This window comes from Salvelinus alpinus, chromosome 32, assembly GCF_045679555.1.
Source record: "Salvelinus alpinus chromosome 32, SLU_Salpinus.1, whole genome shotgun sequence".
Lineage (NCBI taxonomy): Eukaryota > Metazoa > Chordata > Actinopteri > Salmoniformes > Salmonidae > Salvelinus > Salvelinus alpinus.
This window is the reverse complement of record NC_092117.1, coordinates 8,008,773-8,031,382: the sequence shown is the minus strand read 5'-3', so window position 1 is coordinate 8,031,382 and position 22,610 is coordinate 8,008,773. Positions and strand designations below refer to the sequence as shown.

The 22,610-nt window shown below is 44.1% G+C and overlaps 1 protein-coding gene across 1 annotated transcript in view; it reads right to left on the bottom strand.

Moving 5' to 3' along the window:
* dntt (deoxynucleotidyltransferase, terminal) overlaps window positions 1-22,610 on the bottom strand; it is a 151,106-nt gene that overhangs the window by 9,508 nt on the left and 118,988 nt on the right. Inside the window, exons 9-10 of the mRNA XM_071380301.1 lie at window positions 20,172-20,426; window positions 19,421-19,504 (exon numbers count right to left, since the gene is read on the bottom strand). Of these exons, the coding sequence (XP_071236402.1) occupies window positions 19,421-19,504; window positions 20,172-20,426 (339 nt within the window). The remainder of the gene's footprint in view (window positions 1-19,420; window positions 19,505-20,171; window positions 20,427-22,610) is intronic.

The following is a 22,610-nucleotide window of genomic DNA, read 5'->3' as shown; positions in this document are numbered from 1 at the left end:
TATTGTTTCAGTAAAGAAGACACACATTCACCTATAGCTTACTGTATCATATTTCTACTGTCCCCGTCATACTATTCCTGTGGGTCTCTCCATTAGAAATCTATAGATACTGTATCAAACCACATCAAGGCTATTACATAAGGCATACCAGCCTGGGCCACAGCCTTCCTCCCTCCCTTTGTTTAGATTGTTTTCTCCTTACTGTCACCACCTTGAACCAGGTTGTTATTGCCTAGAGATTGATGAATCGAAAATATTTGGATTGTCTCTAAATTAATCTATCTTTATTGCAGCTTACAGGAAAGGGCTGACAGTGGCGGAAAAGAGGGAGTCGATTTGGGCCTCTGCTGTCCTGCTGAAAAGATCCGCCCACGATCAGAACACACACACACGCAAGCGCACACCCCCAGCCTTCTTCGGGCACCCTAGAGCAACAGAATAGCACCACAGAGAGAGGAGACAACTCAGACACCTAACTAATCAACCCAGCAATTAGTGTTAGCATCATAAACCACTCTGAACCATAAAAAGGCTATTGAGCTGAATGTGGTTTTCATTACCTAACTCTCTCAGCCTGCTAATCAGCCCAAATGCACTGGGCAGTAAGGGAAAACAGTGCCAGATAATCAACCTTTTAATCATACACACAGAATTAGTTTATTTGGCCACCATGGTTTCATACGTTTTGGTTTTCATTTGTGTTTATGTAGCCACATAAACATCCAGTAAATGACCGTTGTTTGTTCATGAGTGTCCAAATGTAATGATCAGAGGAAGATAAAGGCATTACATCTCATTGCCTATTAAGTAATAATGCTCTATTTCTGTCCTCTGTAACACGTTCCTTCCGCCCTCAGTCATAAGGCCGACATAACACATGACTGTCATATGACTAACGTAAGCCCAAATCACATGGAGTGACGTTCGTCAACGGCGTGAATTTGCGTGTGCAAGACTATTGTCTTCAAACAGGCAGCCTATTTGTCAGATCAACCATAACCTATACAGACTAATATTTTTTTTACCGTTCAACTTTAGCAAGGTAGGGGAAAATCATAAAAATTCCTCTAATTTCCTTTCTACAAATGCCCCACTCAATCTCTAGACCAGATTGATTCATTTGAACCAAGGCACTCAATAACCATGCACTCTGTTTGAACTTTATTAATCAATCGTCTGTAATCAAAAACGGCGATACTGTCAAGAAATTCCATTGACAACGTAACATGTATGGATTTGAACCAGGGCTCCCGAGTGGCGTAGCGATCTAAGGCACTGCATCTCAGTGCTAGACGCATCACTACAGACACCCTGTTTTGAATCCAGGCTGTATCACATCCGGCAGTGATTGGGAGTCCCATAGTGCGGTGTAACGTCTGGGGTGTAGTGGGGAAGAAGTCAGGTGCAGGAAGCAGCGAGTTATGAGTAGCGTACTTTTATTTCCATCACTATAGTGAACAGACGCCGCCCAAAACACGGGGACTTAAACAGTCCAGCAAAAACCCAAAACACACGGACAACCGTGACATACAGCCGTGTACAAACATGTACATCGAAAACAATCCCGCACAACCAGCAGGCGGGCCCGCTGGTAAATAAAGCCCTACCAATCACCTAAACTACACACAGGTGCAACCAATAAACATAAAAGGGGAAAACAGGATCAGTGGCAGCTAGTAGGTCGGTGACCACAACCGCCACCCAAACAGGAAGGGGAACCACCTTCAGCAGGAGTCGTGACAGGCGGGGCACAATTGGCCCAGCATTTTCTGGATTTGGCCGGCGTAGGCCATCACTGTAAATAAGAATTTATTCTTAACTGACTTGCCAAGTTAAATAAAGGTTAAATAAAATAACATTTAAATAAATACATGTGTATATATATATTTCTGTATCACAACCCAGTTGAATGTTGTTGCATTCTAGTATTGATACACATTTTTTATTAAAGCACTATCCTATACATAATATTGGCTTGCAGTTAAACTTATCATCACTAAATAGACACTTCGTAACAAAATAAAATAATTCCAGAGGTAACAATGCACAAAAGTTATTTTTCTATGCATAAACATGAGCAAAATAAACTTGCTATCACGTTTCAGGTAAGACCCAAATGCAGACTGTGTTGAAGTAACAATGTTTATTACAGCAACAGGGGCAGGCAAACGACAGGTCAAGGCAGGCGGGAGTCGATAATCCAGAGTAGTGGCAAAGGCACAGGACGGCAAGCAGGCTCAGGGTCAGGGGCAGGCAGAGTGGTCAGGCAGGCCGGCTCAGAGTCAGGACGGGCAAAGGTCATAACCAGGAGAGCGAGAAAAAGAGAGACTGGGGAAAAGCAGGAGCTGAGACAAAACGCTGAATGACTTGACCAACAAGACGAACTGGCAACAGACAAACAGAGAACACAGGTATAAGTACCCAGGGGATAATGGGGGAGATGGGCGACACCTGGAGGAGGGTGGAGACAAGCACAAGGACAGGTGAAACAGACCGGGGCGTGACACTTGCTGCCTAATTGAACGTGCTATACGCGCAAGACGCCGTTGATGCTCGGGGCCCTTCCCTTTTCCCTGATTCACTCCCATGCATTCTATTTCCCGTGTTAGAACGCTGGTTGACACGTGAATAAAAAAAAAATCTACCTGTATGATTTGGGCTATAGACAACAGATGTCAGTATGAGATGAAAACGGCACCTCAAGTCTGTATCACACCCCTTGCATCGTGGATTATTTCCATAGAACGCCACAGCCGTTCCTTGATTATACCTGACTTATATGACACTGTCAAGTTGGAGAGTTTCAGAGTTCCCTCCTACAGTAAATCCATATTGTCAATTGGTATTGTTGATTAGGCTTTATTTTCCAATGTATTCCAATGCAGTAACAATAGAATGCTGAAGTTAGGAAATATCCATGAAGTTCTAGGAAGTATTCTAAACTGCTGCAGTGTTATGAAGTTCCCGGCTAACTAATGAGCCTTTTGCCCGGCTCTCTCTTGTACGGACCCAACCAGAACGCTCCTTTAATGATAACAATAAATTAAGTTTCTCTGCTCTACTGAAGCCTGTAAATAATTAATTGGTTTCTTCAAAAGGGGATGTTTTTTTGCATGACCAATTTACTTCTTCCTGCATTGTGATCCAATGCTGCTGTATCAGCACTAGGGGGATTCTGATGAATGAAAAAAGCATCTGCAAAATATGAGCTATTTTGAAGTTGTTGTTTTTTTAACTGTGTTTTCATCTGATAACGAGATAAGATATGTAACTGATTTGAATGTGTATGGCTATTGTATTGGAACTGTTCATGTCGCAGTAACAAAATATTAAGCTAGTGGGCAGGCTACCTTTAACTCTCTCATACACACACATACGGTCATTGTTGCCTCTAGTTTTTTACTGTGGTCACAGTAAATGGTCATGCCATGGTTGCAGGAATAGCACACAATAGCAGGAAATAGGAGCTACGGATGGATGGTGCCTGTGTCACCGCAAGGGCCATGTCAATTCATGTTATATGACAGGCAGATAGATCCAACATCAGAGCCAGAGTGAAAACCTCTGCAATTCACTTTCATCAATAATGGAGCAAGATCCGTCTCTGGAGTTAGCCCGAGCGACGACACCGCACTCCTATCGTTACCCCCTTCCTTCCCCTGTCTCTTTCATCCTCCCCCTCCTATTCTCTTCTGAAATCTTCTGAGTTCGGAACTAATTTATTTTCTTTATGATTCCATAAGAATAGATTGTAGGTTGTGGATTCAAGGATAATAGCTTGGCATTGAATTCCATTTTTGACAGAAAAACATTGACAGATCTATAAATACCACTCGTTTTCTCTCCCAGGAAAGACTGGTAATGGGCCTTGTGTGGGAGGAAGGGAGGATGGGAAGGGAGGGGGGAGGTGAGGAAATAAGGGACGATGGTGAGAGAAACTTTGGCATTATTCACATGGTATTATTCACCCTCGTGTGGGGACTGTTTTAATCAATGTTTTTTCCCCCTATCTGTCTCTCCCTCTGTCTCGCTCTGTCTTATGTCTCTGTTCTCTCTTTTCTCTAACAAGGTTTCTTGACCTCTCCATCCATAGCTCAATCTCAGTTGCATTGCTTCCCTCAAAGGCATTGACCTTCAGAATAATTCATTTTGACTAACATACACTGGAACACCTGCTCTTTCCCTGACATAGACTGACCAAGTGAATCCAGGTGAAAGCTATGATCCCTTATTAATGTCACCTGTTAAATCCACTTCAATCAGTGTAGATGAAGGGCAGGAGACAGGTTATAGGATTGTTAAGCCTTGAGACAATAGAGACATGGATTGTGAATGTGTACCATTCAGAAAGTGAAGGGGCAAGACAAAATATTTAAGTGCCTTTTGAAAGGGGTATGGTAGATGGTGCCAGGCGTACTGGTTTGAGTGTGTCAAGAACTGCAACGCTGCTGGGTTTTACACGGTCAACAGTTTCCCTTGTGTATCAAGAATGGCCCACCACCCAAAGGACATCCAGCCAAGTTGACACAACTCTGGAAAGCATTGGAGTCAACATGGGCCAGCATCCCCGTGGAACGCTTTCGACACCTTGTAGAGTCCATGCCCTGGCGAATTGAGGTTGTTCTGAGGTTAAAAGGGGGTGCAACTCAATAATAGGAAGGTGTTCCTAATGCTTTGCACACTCAGTGTAAGGTCCCTCGATAGAATATGATCACACAACATACATTGCTTAGCGTGGCCTTACCAGGAACCATCTGTACAGATCTGGAAGTTAAATATCAACTCAATAAGTTAATGGTTTAATAAAGTTCCATGTATAACATTATCCATTTATTATTATTGTTATAACATATTTAACATGGACACTGTATACCTGTGGCTTCTGATCTTTCAGTAAAAGTGAAATCTCAACCCAGATAAAACATACAGTCATACACGCACGCACACATACCACTTCCTGATAACTCAGTGCTGCCAGCATCATCACCCCCACCTGCCTTCAGCACTATGCCCACACGGAGACTCAGTAGTCTCCGTAATCTACCACCACAGGCCAACAGTTCAACACCCCGCTCCTGTCACTCTCTCATTGCACGCCATCAATTTCCCTGTAGCTCTCTCTCCCTGACTCTCCCCTATCACTCCTATTACACCGGCCTTAATTGTGTCCCTGACCTCCATGGAAAATGACCCAATCACACGGCAATTGTAGCCTGAAATGAGAGTCCATATTTGCATTGTTCCCCTGTCACTGGGGATGGGATTTCTTTGGTGGATGGAGAGAAAAGGCTCCATGTTCAAGGAGAGGGAGATTGAGAGGCATTGTGAAGGGTTGGCTTTGAAGAGATCTCTGTGTAAAAAGCATGACAATCTCCTCACAATGGACATTGGCAGACTATATATAGTCATGGAAAATTTGAGTCCAAACGCTGGCTCGAGTTTTTATATGCTTTCATTGAGTTTGCTTACAGTAACTTTATTTACATTTGAAACGCTTAAAGGACTTAAGTGAAGTATATTGCCACATATGAAACTAAATCTACAGCAAATGTGAGCTTCATTATGTATATCAACCTAGTGTCATACCATCTCCACTAATACCTGACACTCTGCCCTCTCAAAGCCAGAGCTTTCAGACCTGTTCTTAACGTCAACACCCAATGATAAACCAAAGAAAATGTCAAAAGAAAGTCCTTGAACTGCTCTTGACGGCCAGAATATTGTACATGTTTAAAGGTTTTAAGCTAAACTGCCTCTTGGTCTTTGTTATCCAAAGCGGACAGTTTCTCCTGGTCAAGGAGAGTGAATGAGAGAGTTTTAATCTGGGTTGTATTCATTAGGGCACGCAGTAGAAAACATTTAAAAATGGAAATCAAAAATGAGCATTTATAGGCACAGTCCAGGCACATCAAGCTGGTCTCAGAGCACTTCATATTATTCTGTATGTAAATCCGAGATACTTCATTTAGTATGATATGTTACGTTTTGTATGGTATGTATTCATTTGTGGATGTCCATCACCAATTTCGTATGATATGTCACGAATTACAATTCGTATTATATGTTACGAATTTGCAAAATGTACAATATGTTACGAACCTGCAAAATGTATAATATGTCATTAATTCTAGCTAGGTGCCTAACGTTAGCTAGCTGGCTAACTTTAGCTAGGTTAGGGTTATGTTTAGGAGTTAGGTTAAACGGTTAAGGTTAGGGTTAGGGGAAGAGTTAGCTAAAAGGGTTTTAAGGTTAGGGTTAGGGGAAGGGTTAGCTAAAATGCTAAGTAGTTGCAAAGTTTCAAAAAAGTAGTAAGTAGTTGAATTTGCGAAAATGGTCCATAATGAAATTAAAACTGGTAACCTTTGGGTTGCTAGACGTTTGTGTTAAACGCCCAACCAACCACCCTGCTTCAGTGTTTGCCTTAGCCATCTGTCTTATGTAACCATACCAAACATAATACATCATACTAATTTGAGTGTCCTGGATTTACTTTTACTATGTTACATCTAATCTATGAGACCAGGCTGAATGAACATGACCCAGGCTGTAAGCAGAGAGACAGACCTGTTGCAGGGCTGCATCCAGATAAACTGACTGTGCCATAAAGGCTGGTCTGGTCCAAGCCAGAAGAGTAGGCCCTGATTACAGCAGCTGCACTCAGATTGAATTCAGGAGGCAGCAAAAAAGAATCAATCAGTGATGAAGACCAGGCGGCCTAAGTGGACTATAAGAGGACCCAACCAAGAAGAAGTTGTGTGTGTGTGTGTGTGTGTGTGTGTGTGTGTGTGTGTGTGTCAAAAAGATCCCAGGAATGGTTGAAGACTGCTCTAGAGTGGCCAGCAATGAGTCCAGATCTGAATCCCATTAGAAACCTATGGTGAGATCTGAAAACAGCAGTTGTTGGAAGGCACCCCTCAAACTTTGAAGAATTGGAGTAGTGTGCAGCTGAAGTGTGGGACAAGTTGCCAGTGAAAGGTGCAGCAAGCTCCTGGGTGCCAAGAAGCTGACGGCTACAAAAAGCTTATTTTTGGAGTTATCTTCGCCAAAGGCTGTTTAACCCAGAGGTAGCTCCTAGGTGCCAATAATTGTGTCCATGCCATTCATTTGAATTTTCTTAATTAACATTGGAACGTAAGTCGTCGTCCCCCCCCCCCAAAAAAAAAATGTGACAATCCAATAACAACGTGTGGAGACCATTTTTGTTTCATCTACATTTATGTTAAAAGAAATAGGGCAACATTTCAGAAAAGTGCATGGGTGTCAGTATATTGTATTTGTAATACAGAATGTCTTACCAGTCAGCACGTATTGTAACATGTGTGAACCACTGTGAAATAAAAGTTAATATCCACATTTTTACGAGGCTCACTCCTTACTCTCTATACTACGTAGTAGTTGTCCCTCGAGATTACGAGGTGGCTTCGCACCTTTGGGGATGTATGGAGTTCATTCGGTGAGCTAAGGAAAAACTGCATCTAACACAGGTTTCAGTAACAATTTACTTTGACTACATATCCATAATTCATTCCTTACAAGCATTTCATGAATGTGTTATAACAGGTCCTAACCGCATTATTAAAAGTTAATGAAACTGTTTTATTAACACGCTTAAATGTCTTACTCACATCTGCCACAGAGAACGAGAACCCACAGTCCTTGGGAGAAGGTGTTTAGCTTGTCCGGGAGCAAGACGTCGGTGTCCGAGACGTGGCTGGTTTTCCCTTTGTAATCCGTGACTTTCTGTAGACCTTGCCACATACGTCTCGTGTCTGAGCCGTTGAATTGCGACTCCACTTTGTCTCAGTACTGGCGTTTTGCCTATTTGATGGCCTTATGGAAGGAATACCTACACTATTTCTATTTGTATTTGACCATATTCCCAGTCACCTTTCCATGGTTAAATGCGGTGGTTCAGCTTTCAGTTTTGCGCGAATGCTGCCATCTATCCTCGGTTTATGATTTGGGTAGGTTTTAATAGTCGCCGTTGGAACAACATCCCCTATAGACTTCTTGAGGAACTCAGTCACCGTGCCAGTGTAAGCGTCAATTTTATTTTCAGAGGCTACCCGGAACGTATCCCAGTCTGCGTGATCAAAACAATCTTGAAGCATCCAATTGGTCAGACCAGCGTTGAATAGACCTTAGCACAGGTTCTTCCTGTTTGAGTTTCTGCCTATAGGAAGGGAAGAGCAAAATGGAGTCGTGATCTGATTTGCCGAAGGGAGGGTGGGGGAGGGCCTTGTTGGCATCTCGAAAAGGCAAGTAGCAGTGATCTAGTGTTTTCCCTAAACGAGTAGTACAGTCAATGTTTTATAGAACTTCGGTAGCTTTTTCCTCAAATTTGCTTATTTAAAATCCGCAGCTACAATAAATGCGGCCTCAGGATATGTCGTTTCCAGTTAAATAAAGTCCAGTGTAGTTCCTTGAGGGCCATCATGGTATCGGCTTGAGGGAAATATACACGTCTGTGACTCTAACCAAAGAGAATTCTCTTGGGAGGTAATACGGTCGGCAATTGATTGTGAGGTATTCTAGGTTGGGTGAACAAAATTACTTTCTGTATGTTATCACAATCACACCATGAGTAGCTAATCATGAAGCATACACCCCCGCCTTTCTTATTCCCGGAGAGTTCTTTATTCCTGTCTGCTCTGAGAACTCAGCTTGCTGTATGGATGGGGAAAGTATTTCCCAAGAGAGCCATGATTCCATGAAACAGAGTATGTTACAGTCCTTGATGTCTTTCTGGAAGGAGATCCTCGCAATTAGCTCGTCTACTTTATTGTCCGATACTGAATATTAGTGAGTAATATACTCGGAAGTGGTGGATGGTGTGCCCATCTCCTGAGTCAGACTAGAAGTCCACCCTGAATACCTTTTCTCCGCCAGCGGCGACTTGGAGCAGCCTCTGGGATAAGTTCAATTGCCCTGTGGGGTATGAACAAAGGATCCAATTTGGGAAAGTCGTATTCCTGGTCGTAATGCTGGTGAGTTAACGCCACTCTGATATCCAAAAGTTCTTTCCGGCTGTATGGAATAACACGAAAAACGTCCTGGGCTAATAATGTAAGAAATAATACTGCAAAAAAAAGAAAAAACACTGCAAAGTTGCTTAGGAGCTAGAGGTGCCATGTCTGTTGGCACGTCAGACTCATTAAATAAAAAAAATCTTCGTCCAATTCGAGGTGAGTAATCGCTATTCTAATATCCAGAGGCGCTTTTCGGTCATAAGAGACGGTAGTAGCAACATTATGTACAAAATAAAAAACACAAAATAGCACAAATGGCCCATCCCCTCTGGCGCCAATACTGTATGTATGAGTCTGAAAATGGGGAATTTCGTTTAAAGCTTTGAACATGAATATTTGTGTAAATCTATTCAAGAAAAGTCAAACAGAAAAATGTCAATAGTAGGATTCTTTGGTGATGTCCTCAGCAATTGTTTTTTATGCTACATCTGGAAAATGTAGATAAAATATTCCTATCTGTGTTGTGTCTGTATTAGTTTGATAAGTGAGGCATGTTTATATATGCTTTATGAATGCTGTTTGAGATCCCGGAATGCCCTGTCAGCAGCTGGGGAGAGGTGAGTGGAGACAGGGGGAAGCCAGGTTGCAGTAGCCCCGGATAAAGCGGCGATAAAAGTTAGCGAACCCCAGGAAATGTTGCAGCTGTACTCTGGACGTAGGCTGTGGCCAATATACCACCACTCTCACCATCTCAGGATCCATCTGTATACTCCCTGCAGCGATGATGTAACCCAGAAAGGGGATGGTGGAGCGATGTAATTCGCACTTCTCTGCTTTTACAAAAAGCTAGATCTCCAGGAGGCTTTGGAGAACCTGTCAGACGTGGATCACATGTTCTTGGGTGGAGTGGGAGAAGACAAGGATGTCATCAAGGTAGACGAAGACGAACCGGTTCAACATGTCATGGAGAACGTCATTAACCAGAGCCTGGAACACAGTAGGGGCGTTGGTAAGGCCAAATGGCATGACCAGATACTCGTAGCGACCACTGGACATGTTGAAGCCAGTCTTCCACTCGTCCCCTTCCCGAATCCGCTCCAGGTGGTAGGCGTTCCATAGGTCCAGCTTGGAGAACACGGTGGCCCCCTGAAGCGGCTCAAAGGCCAAGGAGATGAGAGGTAGCGGGTACCGGTTCTTCACCGTGATGTCGTTAAGACCCCGGTAGTCGTTGCACGGGCCCAGGGTTTTGTCCTTCTCCACTAAGAAGAACCCTGCTCTGGTGGGGGAGGCAGAAGGACGGATGAACCCTGCAGCTAGGGAGTCCTCAATGTAGGTCTCCATAGCCTTGGTCTCCAGACCCGACAGAGAGTACAGTCATCCCCGGGGCGGAGTGGTGTCTGGGAAAAGGTCAATCCCGCAGTCATATGGTCGGTGCTGCGGCTGCGAAGTGGGCAGGGCCTTACTGAACACCAACAGGTCCTGGTACTCCTCGGGAATGGTGGAGAGGTCCTAGGCAACTTCCGAGCCCCCAGGAAGACGTCCCAGGGCAGGCTGCACTGACTTCAGGCAATGGGCGTGACAGAACGTGCTCCAGCCCATGATAGCACTGGCAGACCAGTCAATGAGGGGATTGTGTCATTGGAGCCATGAGAATCCCAATACCACGGGAACCTGAGGAGACATAATGAGCAGGAACTAGATCGTCTCACTGTGGTTCCCTGACAGATGTAGGTTGATGGGGGTGGTATTGTGGGTGACCCGGTCTATAGAGCGCCCGTCCAGTGCTCTAACGTCCATGGGAATAGAGAGGGGCTGAGTGGGTATACCCAACTCGGAAGCGTCCATATAGCTTGCATTGGCGCCAGAGTTGATAAGTACCCAGAGAGATTTTGACTGTTTCCCCCACAGCAATATGGCATGAAAAGGGATGCAAGTAAGGGGAGAAGAAAAGTTCTCCATATGGCCCACCAGAGTACTCGCTCCTACCGGTGAGCCTGGTCTTTAGTGGACTGGTAGAGAAGAAATGACCAGTAGTCCCGCAATACAGGCAGCTCTTAGCGTGAAGCCAGTATAGCCATTCAGCTGGAGACAGCTTAGCTCTGACTAGTTGCATGTGCTCGGGAAGAGGTGAATCGTCTGTCTTCAGAGGCTCTCAGGGGAACACGGGTAGCATCGGGTTCTCTCGGCAACGGAGCCGTCGGGGACTTCCGGGATACCTCGGAGGCGAGGTGGAATCCTTGGACGGGTGAGTGAAATCGAATCTCCTCTCCTTCCTTAGTTCCCCTAGTTGCCCATCGATCTGAATGGTCAAGGCGATGAGCGAGTTGAGATCCGTTGGTCGTTCCTGGGCTGCAAGCTCATCCTTTACTTTCTCCGATACTCTGTGTAGGAACATGTCGAACAGCGTTTCCGGGTTCCTCGCACTCTGAAATCCACCGTATAGTCTGCCACACTGCGGGAGTCTTGACGCAGCTGGAGCAGCTTGCGAGCAGCTTGCGAGCAGCCTCTCTCCCGGACAACAGAGAATCAAACACCTTCCGAACCACCTCCACAAACTCCTCCAGACTGAGGCAGACGGCAGATTGTTGCTCCCACACCGCCGTAACCAAAGGTGAGTGCCCTCCTGGCCATCAGCGTTATGATGTACGCTATCCCCAAGCAGTCCGAGGGGAACGAAGAAGGCTGCAGCTCAAAAATGAGTGAGCATTGGGAGAGAAAAGCCCGACAGGTTCCGGAATCTCCAGCGTAGCACTCCGGAGGAGGTAAGCGGGGTTCTCGGGACACTAGGGTAGGCTGGGAGATTACGGGTGTGACCCGCTGCCCAGTGGGGAATCTGAGGAATTGCTCCAGCAAGGTAACGAATGCCTGGTTATGGTGTTCTGTCACGGTATGGTGTCCCTCCATAAGACCTTGAAGTAACTCCTTTTGTTTTCCAAGGGTAGCTCCTTGCAGGGAGACAGCATTGTGGAGCTGGTTTGTGTCTGCTGGGTCAGATTATAGACATGCCTTCGGTGACAGCATTTTTTTCCCGGAAACAGGTAAACCAGAGGGCTTGTAAATATTTGGGTCTGGGGGAGACCAATGTGTCAGGTCTCCCTCGCGAAGAGGCTACTGTCCCAGAATACCATGTTATTGGCGGTATGCCCATTATTATATAATGGAGGAGCAAATGGGGATTTGCATTGAAAGTAGATCAACAACTTCCAGTTTTCTTTTTTTTTTATCCAGGAGGCTTTTGCACCATGTTTGTTTAATTAATTACAATGCTGTATGAGGAGGGGTCCGTCAAGTTTTTCCCAGCATTACATTGACTACTGCACACGCCAGAAAATCTATCCTGCCAATTTAAGCACCGCCTTCACCCAAAGCTAATACATCCAAATAACCAGTGATGAAAAACCCAGGCACAAGAACTACTGGTGCTCGTTAGCGGTTGCATCCCATAGTCTCTTGACAGATCAAATCAAATCACATTTTATTTGTCACTTGCGCCGAATACAACAGGTGTAGACCTTACAGTGAAATGCTTACTTGCAAGCCCTTAACCAACAATGCTTTCAGAAGTTTTAAGGAAAAAAAGTGTTAAGTAAAAAATAGATAAGTAAATAAAAGTACCAAATTATTCAACAGCAACAGTAAAATAAACAGTAACGAGGCTATATACAGGGGGTACCGGTACAGAGTCAATGTGCGGTGGCACCGGTTAGTCGAGGTAATTGAGGTAATATACAGTGGGGAGAACAAGTATTTGATACACTGCCGATTTTGCAGGTTTTCCTACTTACAAAGCATGTAGAGGTCTGTAATTTTTATCATAGGTACACTTCAACTGTGAGAGACGGAATCTAAAACAAAAATCCAGAAAATCACATTGTATGATTTTTAAGTAATTAATTTGCATTTTATTGCATGACATAAGTATTTGATCACCTACCAACCAGTAAGAATTCCGGCTCTCACAGACCTGTTAGTTTTTCTTTAAGAAGCCCTCCTGTTCTCCACTCATTACCTGTATTAACTGCACCTGTTTGAACTCGTTACCTGTATAAAAGACACCTGTCCACACACTCAATCAAACAGACTCCAACCTCTCCACAATGGCCAAGACCAGAGAGCTGTGTAAGGACATCAGGGATAAAATTGTAGACCTGCACAAGGCTGGTATGGGCTACAGGACAATAGGCAAGCAGCTTGGTGAGAAGGCAACAACTGTTGGCGCAATTATTAGAAAATGGTAGAAGTTCAAGATGACTGTCAATCATCCTCGGTCTGGGGCTCCATGCAAGATCTCACCTCGTGGGGCATCAATGATCATGAGGAAGGTGAGGGATCAGCCCAGAACTACACGGCAGGACCTGGTCAATGACCTGAAGAGAGCTGGGACCACAGTCTCAAAGAAAACCATTAGTAACACATTACGCCGTCATGGATTAAAATACTGCAGCGCACGCAAGGTCCCCCTGCTCAAGCCAGCGCATGTCCAGGCCCGTCTGAAGTTTGCCAATGACCATCTGGATGATCCAGAGGAGGAATGGGTGAAGGTCATGTGGTCTGATGAGACAAAAATAGAGCTTTTTGGTCTAAACTCCACTCGCCGTGTTTGGAGGAAGAAGAAGGATGAGTACAGCCCCAAGAACACCATCCCAATCGTGAAGCATGGAGGTGGAAACATCATTCTTTGGGGATGCTTTTCTGCAAAGGGGACAGGACGACTGCACCGTATTGAGGGGAGGATGGATGGGGCCATGTATCGCGAGATCTTGGCCAACAACCTCCTTCCCTCAGTAAGAGCATTGAAGATGGGTCGTGGCTGGGTCTTCCAGCATGACAACGACCCGCAACACACAGCCAGGGCAACTAAGGAGTGGCTCCGTAAGAAGCATCTCAAGGTCCCGGAGTGGCCTAGCCAGTCTCCAGACCTGAACCCAATAGAAAATCTTTGGAGGGAGCTGAAAGTCCGTATTGCCCAGCGACAGCCCCGAAACCTGAAGGATCTGGAGAAGGTCTGTATGGAGGAGTGGGCCAAAATCCCTGCTGCAGTGTGTGCAAACCTGGTCAAGAACTACAGGAAACGTATGATCTCTGTAATTGCAAACAAAGGTTTCTGTACTAAATATTAAGTTCTGCTTTTCTGATGTATCAAATACTTATGTCATGCAATAAAATGCTAATTAATTACTTAAAAATCATACAATGTGATTTTCTGGATTTTTGTTTTAGATTCCGTCTCTCACAGTTGAAGTGTACCTATGATAAAAATGACAGACCTCTACATGCTTTGTAAGTAGGAAAACCTGCAAAATCGGCAGTGTATCAAATACTTGTTCTCCCCACTGTATGTACATGTAGGTAGAGTTAGTGACAATGCGTATATAATAAACAGAGAGTGGCAGCAGCGTAAAAGAGGGGCCTCGGTATCCCTTTGATTAGCTGTTCAGGAGTCTTATGGCTTGAGGGTAGAAGCTGTTAAGAAGCCTTTTGGACCTAGACTTGGCGCTCCGGTACTCCGCCGCACAGAGAACAGTCTATGACTAGGGTGGCTGGAGTCTTTTACAATTTTTAGGACCTTCCTCTGATCAATGGTACCATTTATGTTTACGTAGTCTATCCATGAAAGATTATGAAAATGTGAACGCTCAAAATCTCAAACTGCCTCTCCTGATGCGTAAAGACACTCTACCCTACTTTGTCTGTTCACCTGTCTGTATGTTTGTCTGTCACACCTCACAGGTGTCTGTGTGACTCTCTGAGGGACGCAACATTAAACCCAGAGCATTTTCTCCCGATCCTCTCCTTTTTGAGAATGACCTCTTTCCAAGCAGTTTTTATCCTCTCTGCAAACAGTGCCTTTCAGCACCAGCTAGGGAGCATTCAAAAAACACCGCTCCCCAAAGCCCAGTGCAATTGCCCCGGTATTGTCCACACATCCACACATCCGCTGCTCTGAGAATGGAGGGAGAATGGAGGGAGGGGAGGAAGACGAGTTGTGAACACTCCACATGCTGCATCTGAAATATGACAGGCAGCTATACACACAACTGACTGTAAACTAGAGTGTTTCCGGAGGATTTTTTAAAAACTGAATGTTACAAACTGCAACAGATGTGAACTTAACTGAGAGGGAATAAGATTGAATTGTGGTGTTGAGAATTTCCTCTAAATGTCTGACAACAGAGGTGGCATTGGGGAATTTTGGTCCCAAAACACTTTCTTTTTACAGTGTGCAATGTCTATTAAATGGGTAAATTGTCAATTCAAATACTAGCTCTGCGTATTTGCAAGGCAAAATGTAGTGCTGAGTTTCAGACCCACCTCTAACCTTAAATGCAGTACACCAGGTTTTGAGCTCAGAAGCTGCCCTGCTCCACACTTGAAAACAGTGATTTCATCGTGTTAAAATATTCTGATAAAGCCTAGTTCATCTTAGTTTTATCACTGTCCTTCCAACTCAATGACACTTCAAAAGCACAGTTTGGCTCCAGTTCCTGTTGTTTTCAGAGGAGAGGTGGATAGTGAGACTCCTAGGAGGTGATAGAATATACATGTCTCCTCTCATATCACCACACTGCTACAGCTAAAGCTAGGATATCAGACTCCAAAACGTCCTGACCACCACATCATTAATCACACTGTTACATTTGGCTTTGAGTAATTACCCTCTGTGAGATACTTCTTCACACACACGCACACGCACACACACTGCATGACAGCACAAACACACACACACACACACACACACACAAAAAGAGACTCACATACTGATATATAGTAATAATCACACATACATTACTTATGCAGCATACATTCATACTTACACACTAGCACATACAGTAGAGAAACACATTTGCATATGCATTTGTACCCGCAAATACTCATACTTTTCTTTACACATACGCACTCTAGCTCACGCACACATACTCTCACACGCAGGGAATTTCAAGGGTACACCGTGCAGTAGAGGGCTGTGTTTAGGAGGTGTTGGACAGGTCATGGAGCCCTCCTGCTCGGGGAAGGGGTCAGTAAGTCTGGGCCTGATGAAATCCTCCACCTGTCCTCATTCATCAAGCCCACAACACATATTAATTATCCCACACCTTCAGCCTAACAGCAGAGGACAGACGCTCACCCCAACTCCCCGCTCTCCGCTCCCATAGAGCACAGGCCCTCACTCACATACTGGGCTAATGTACGCTTTAAAATACAGCTGCAGTACCACTATATTGATCTGAGGCCTTGGGAGTATGTCTCTGTCCTAATATGGACACCGTTCAGAATGACTGTAATATGTATAATACTACGCCATTTAGAAGACACTTTTATTCAAAATGAAGTACAGTCATGCGTGCGTACATTTTTTTTGCATGGGTGGACCCAGTGGGAATCGAACCCACAATCCTTGGCGGTGCAAGCGCCACGCTCTACGAACTGAACCACACAGGACTGTAGTACTCTGTGATGTTTGTATAGTAAGTCAAACTGCAAGTTATTGCTACTGCCTTATGACAAGCTGTCTTGAAAGGCATTTACTCTCATTCTCCAGGTTATTCCCCTGAAACTCCTTCCTTAATTGGGAGTGGATCATTAGTGTGTTGAGACATATTTTTTTTAAACCATATTACATGTTACAGTGAGACCGAGAAAGTCGTGCATCCATGCAGCGAGGGCTCTTTGAAGCACATGACAAGATAAAAGTCCTCTAAATGACCGTGCTTGGGCTTCAATGGTTGGGCGGCGACAAGTAACCCCCCTCCCTCCTAATCAGCCCATTCCCACATCTCCCATTTTCTCTTGCCACAAGTCAGATGCAGAGCACCGACTCACTGGGAAAAGATTGGTCAATTAGGACGGCCACAAAGATAAAAGTCCCATTATCTGAGCAGTGGCGGCCATACGTTGATCAAATTAATGAGGGCTTTTCAACAGTGACGAGGGCCGGACAAAGAGGGACCACTCCTCCATGCCTGGCGCGAACAGAAGAACAGAAAGAATGATCAATTATCTATGGAGTTGGAGGCAGCACGGTGACTTAGACAGTTAATTGATCTTCATTACCTTAATTATGGCTGCAATGTGGAGCGGAGAGCTGAAAAACACTGTTGAATGATTCCGTCAGAACCTATACCCTTTTAAGTGATCTGCCGACCTTGAAACTAGCAGTGAAACTGCAGTCTGTGTCAAAGCGAGCCTAAATAAGTGAGGTGTGTGTGTGTGTGTGTGTGTGTGTGTGTGTGTGTGTGTGTGTGTGTGTGTGTGTGTGTGTGTGTGTGTGTGTGTGTGTGTGTGTGTGTGTGTGTGTGTGTGTGTGTGTGTGTGTGTGTGTGTGTGTGTGTGTGTGTGTGTGTGTGTGTGTATATACTGTACATGCATACATACGTGCACACGCATGTGCATGCACATAACAAAAACATCTCAATTTATCAAAATGTTCACAACGCTTTCCTCGTTAAACTCAAAAACTCAACCATACACTCCATCCCACCACTCCTTGTGAGTGTAAATGTATGTGATCGGATCACTCATATCCTCCCAGCACACGGTTCACTGCACAGCCTGTGTGCTTCTCTCTGTCCTTGTGTTTGAATAAACAACATCTGAGATGGCAGCGTCTGTACAATATGTGTCATAAAGCTGCCACCCTGCTCTCTTTATGTCCTGACCCCTGTTCCCCAGGGAGGGGGTTATGGGAACGTTGTGGTGACAGGTCAGTGACATTCCTGGCCCCCCCCCCCCCCCCCGGCCCTGTAAATGTACATGAGACGAGATACATATCTTCAGGATACCATGCTTTTAGCAGGGCTAAGTGTATGCACAACCTGTCAGCTGAGACTGTGACACATTATCTTATGTTATACTTGTTCAGAGGGATTTTAGGGTAAGCTTTAGGATGACCCTTAAAGGGAAAGATATATTTTGAATACGTGTGTTTTATTGTTCAGCTACTTAAAAGAGAAACTTCAAAATGTTTCAACTTCATATTCCTCATCTCCAGCAGCACCCCAACATCAACATACGTGAAAATGGTTTCTAAGTTTTGTAGTAAAAAAATATATTGAGAAAGATAAGTGTTTCCAATGACGTCAGTTGTGTGCATCACGTGGTTTTAACCAATCATGAGTAGGCATTGCCTACTAATTGCCTTCTAATTGTCTACTCATTGGTTGACGATGTTGGGGTGGTGCCGGAGATGATGACTATGAATATGAAGTTGAAACATTTTGAAGTTTCCCTTTAAGTGGTTGAAAAATGAAACACCCTGATTCAAAATGTATCTACCACAACTTCACACCGTAGTATGTAGCTTATAGTGCAGTAGTAACAGAGTAATAACAGTAACCCTCTGTGAGAAAAGGACTAATTACATCTTGAATCCAAACAAATGGGATATTGTCCTTAAACTGAGTGTAATAAGGTCTTGCTGTGTGGGCAAGTGAGGGGTTAATGTGATTTGAAGTCTAGCGAGATGTAAACGGATATCAGATCAATCGGTTGGCTGAAACTGAGATGCAATTGAATACATTTGTAAATGTCTAAATGAACCTTGTGCTTCCCAGTGAAATTAACTTCACCTAACAAGCTTCTACCAGATATAATGAAACTGTTTAGATGGATTTTATTCACTTATAACGGCAAAGCGGATTATTTTAGATTGCTTCTTGTTTTAGTGTGTATTTTAGAATGGGTGTGTGTGTGTTACTGATGTGCGTGCATGCATCTGTCTGCGTGTGCATTTGTACGCACGCGTGTTTGTGCATGTGTGTTTTTTTCTGTGTGCGTGCCTTCGTATGTACGTGCGCGTGCATGTGTGTGTGTGGCGCATCATGGCCCCTCACAGCAAGCAAAAGAAAATGTTTGTCCTCACGCCAATATCGAGTTTCTGCTCACTCAGAGGAGGCATCAACTAATTTAAGATAATGTGTCTGTGTATCCCCAGCCCACGTATTCTAACACCCAAGCCTAATCCCTCCAATAACCTTTGAGGACAAGGGCTTTGCTGTAATTCACCACCTAAATTCATAAACACGCACTGTGTGCGGAGGCTAAACTTTTGTGCAAATCCCACCTGAAACTGCACTCTGCACAAAACCACAGATAGACGTTTTTACTCAGTACTATGCAGTGCAAGGACTGCTCTCTCTCTCTCTCTCTCTCTCTCTCTCTCTAAAGAATTTCTACCAGGATCAAGTGAGGGGAAATTTGAATGACTTCATGGAGTTGCTGCTCTCGTTCAGTTTACTCTCAGAATAAGCTCAAGCTTGGTTTCCACATGTTTTCAATATGTTTGCAAAAGCACACAGAAATACAGGCACAACTGCTGTACTTGCACAACAGTAGGTGACTTAAAAAATAGTAAAGATATATTGAGCATCACCAAGGTTGGGACAGAACTGGTCTAAAACAAATGGCTGCACCTTGTATTCTAGTTGCGGTCTATCTGAGAGAACAAACAGTACCTTGGTTTTGTCATACAGGGCGTGGTTGTCAAGACACATCCCCCTCTCCTTCCTGGCAAACCTCCTCAGATCTCTCTCAAACTGCTGTGGAAGAATATAATCACAATTCAAATCTCTTCTTATCCTTTTTCATTTAATTGATCTCCCTTTTCCGCCACCCTCGGGTTACTTTATTCCTCAACAGTAAGACGTCTGCCATATTAGATCAGTTCCTGGGATTTAGCTATGTATTCATTCATAGCTGCGGGAAGATGTTTGGGGGTGGGGGTGCTGCAATTTTTATAGCCACTACAGACGGCTATATCAGTCCGCTCATGCAGGACTAGAAAAGGAACAGTACACTAATTTTGTGAATTTTTTATGCATTTTTATTATTACTTTTTTAAAACTAGATTTGTTTTTAATTCAGATTTTACAGGGGGTAATGCGGCACCCTCAGCACCCCTACTTCCCATTGCTATGTATGTATTTCTCATCATCAATGGGTTTTTTTTGGTTATTGACTACTCTGTCGAGCGCTACGTGAATTGGATCATTTTTTTCCCCAAATTGAATTTTTCCTTATTCAAACGTGTCCTGAGAGCAGCTCTGCCTCGAAAGCAGAAACTAATGTGAATCGTTGCCCTCAGAACAAGATTGAATAAGGAAATCTCCATCAAGCTTGTTTTTGTTATGGTTTTAGTCAATGGAGGAATGAATGTGGATGTCTTGGCATCCACATTAATTTTACATGAATTTGATCCATGCCTACCCTGGAGCCGGTCCAGCCCAGGAGGGCAAAGGCATAGCGGTCAACAGGTGGGGCCACCAGGTCCACCCGTACGGCCCTCCAGCCCCTGCTCTCCCCTGGGTCCTTCTGCAGCCCTCCATCCCCCTCCATCTGTCCCTCCTCCAGTCTCAGGATCAGGAAGCACTTCTCGAAGTGGTCCATGGCCTCGAACCTGCGACTAGGCAGCTTGCTCATGTCAAAGGTGGAGCCCTGGTGCTCACAGTATAGCAGAATACCCTTGTGAGGAGATAATATTAATAACTGTGGACATAGAGGCACTGTTATATAATAAAATAAATATTGACATTATACATTTAATATAGGTATTGACATTGTACATTTTATGCTGCTACTGTACTTCAGTGCCTGATGTATTTTATTATGAATATTGAGTTGTGAATTTGCACATTTCTATATAGCCTCGCAGTAGAAGCATATCATTATGCAAATATCAAAGTAAAAATTGCCTGAAAATCAAGCAAGTTTAATCACAGGGCTGTTAGGTAAGCCAAGTAACATGAAACATCTGGAACCATTATAAACAGATGTCTAGAACTGCCACCAGTTTATGGTCTGCAACTGAGTTAAATAAGCCAACTGTGAGATCCCAACTAAATAACAACCTTCAAAATCCCGAACAATAGGGGGCCAGTCTGACTCACTGGCACACGGTTCCACTTCATGGAAAATAAAATCACCCCCAAGTAAGACAGAGAGAGAGAGAGAGAGAGAGAGAGAGAGAGAGAGAACAAATTGGGTGAGAGATACTAGAGAAAGAGAGAGAGTGGGAGATATAAAAAGAAAGAGAAACATGGTTGAGGGATGACAACAGAGAAGAAAGAGATATATAGGGAGAGATACGGTTGGATAAGAGAAAAGGGAGAGCGGGAGCTGAGTAGATAAGATGAGATGGGGGACAGATAGTGGAGAGTAGGCAGTAGCAGGAAGAGGATTGATTTCCTCTGGGCTTTGGCCCGGGTGGTTATGTAGCTTCCCCAGTCCAGGAGCGCTAAGGAGATTAACATTACAAATTGTCAATTTAATTCCAGCACCCACAGTAATTGTGGGGATGCTGTGTTCCTCTTGCTGCCCATAAATCTGCCAGGCTCTTCTTAAAACGGCAATCAGCAGTAGAAATAATAACAAAGCGGCCTCCCCACCCCTTGTTTGGTAAAAATCTGAGGGATGAGGCTGGATAAATTGAACCACTCTCAAATTCATAGACAGAGCTATGAATTCACGCATTGACCATCCATGAAATCAAAATTATAGTTTTACCCATGTTTTGAGGCATATATCCTTGCTGTAGTGTTTGTTTACATTTTCTTTGATTACAAACATTAGAGTAATGCAAGCTTATATTTTGGGTTCAGATGGGGAAGGACAGTTGAACTAAGCTCATGAGGCATTTATAAGCTATATTCTTTAAGATTCAATGGCTACATGTTATTGGATGTAGCAACTCCTGATTGCCCCTTTAAAGAGCAATAATGGCAGGAGAAAGTGCAGCTCTAACCACTCCTCCTGTCCAACCAAGACACTGAGGTCAATCAAGAGGCAAACACTACTGAGCCGGTACTTTCCGAACTTGCTTGACTGCGTTGCCCTACTTCATCGAAAGGAAACAGCATTTCCCAGAGGGCATTGGGAGAGGAGATGACGACGTAGTCATTAACTGATGACATTGGAGGGACATTAACATTTTGATCATTTAGCAGAGGCTCTTATCCAGAGAGACTTACAGTAGTGAGTGCATACATTTTTGTACTGGTCCACTGTGGGAATCGAACCCACAACCCTGGCATTGCAAGGCCCATGCTCTACCAACTGAGCAACACGGAGTAGAACCAAGAACCAACCATTCACTTCCCACTAGGATAGGAACAGATTAGAAATCCTCCAACTCTTTCACATACTGAATACATGATCGTTCACACTACCAACATCCTCACTACCTACATTCCACATAGATTATGAAGCAAAAGCAGCTGTAATATGACTTAAATACGGATTAAAAACAATCTCGCATCAAAATGTATAGCCTAGGCAATTTCCTGTCACAAGTCGGTTGATGAAGAGAAACGTACATATTTTAAAACGCTTTAATGTAGGCCACTTATTCATACACCACGAGATATTTCTGTCCCTTTCTGGCTGTACATTTCCTTCCTTTTGAGCTTTGAATCAGTAAGGATGCCTTGAGCCAAAGGATTAATGAGTAGGCAACAGTTTTACAGACCATTAAGTGTCTGAACACGGGGGCCCTTCATTTAATGAAGCCTCCGGCCACACATGCACAAATCCACCGTTAAAAAAGGGGAGGTCTTAAAAGTTTCCGTCTCGGCAGCGCTGAGGGCTGTTTAGCGCGACGCAGTGCTGTAATCATCTCCTACACAGCAGGTAATGTCAGCAAGCATCCCA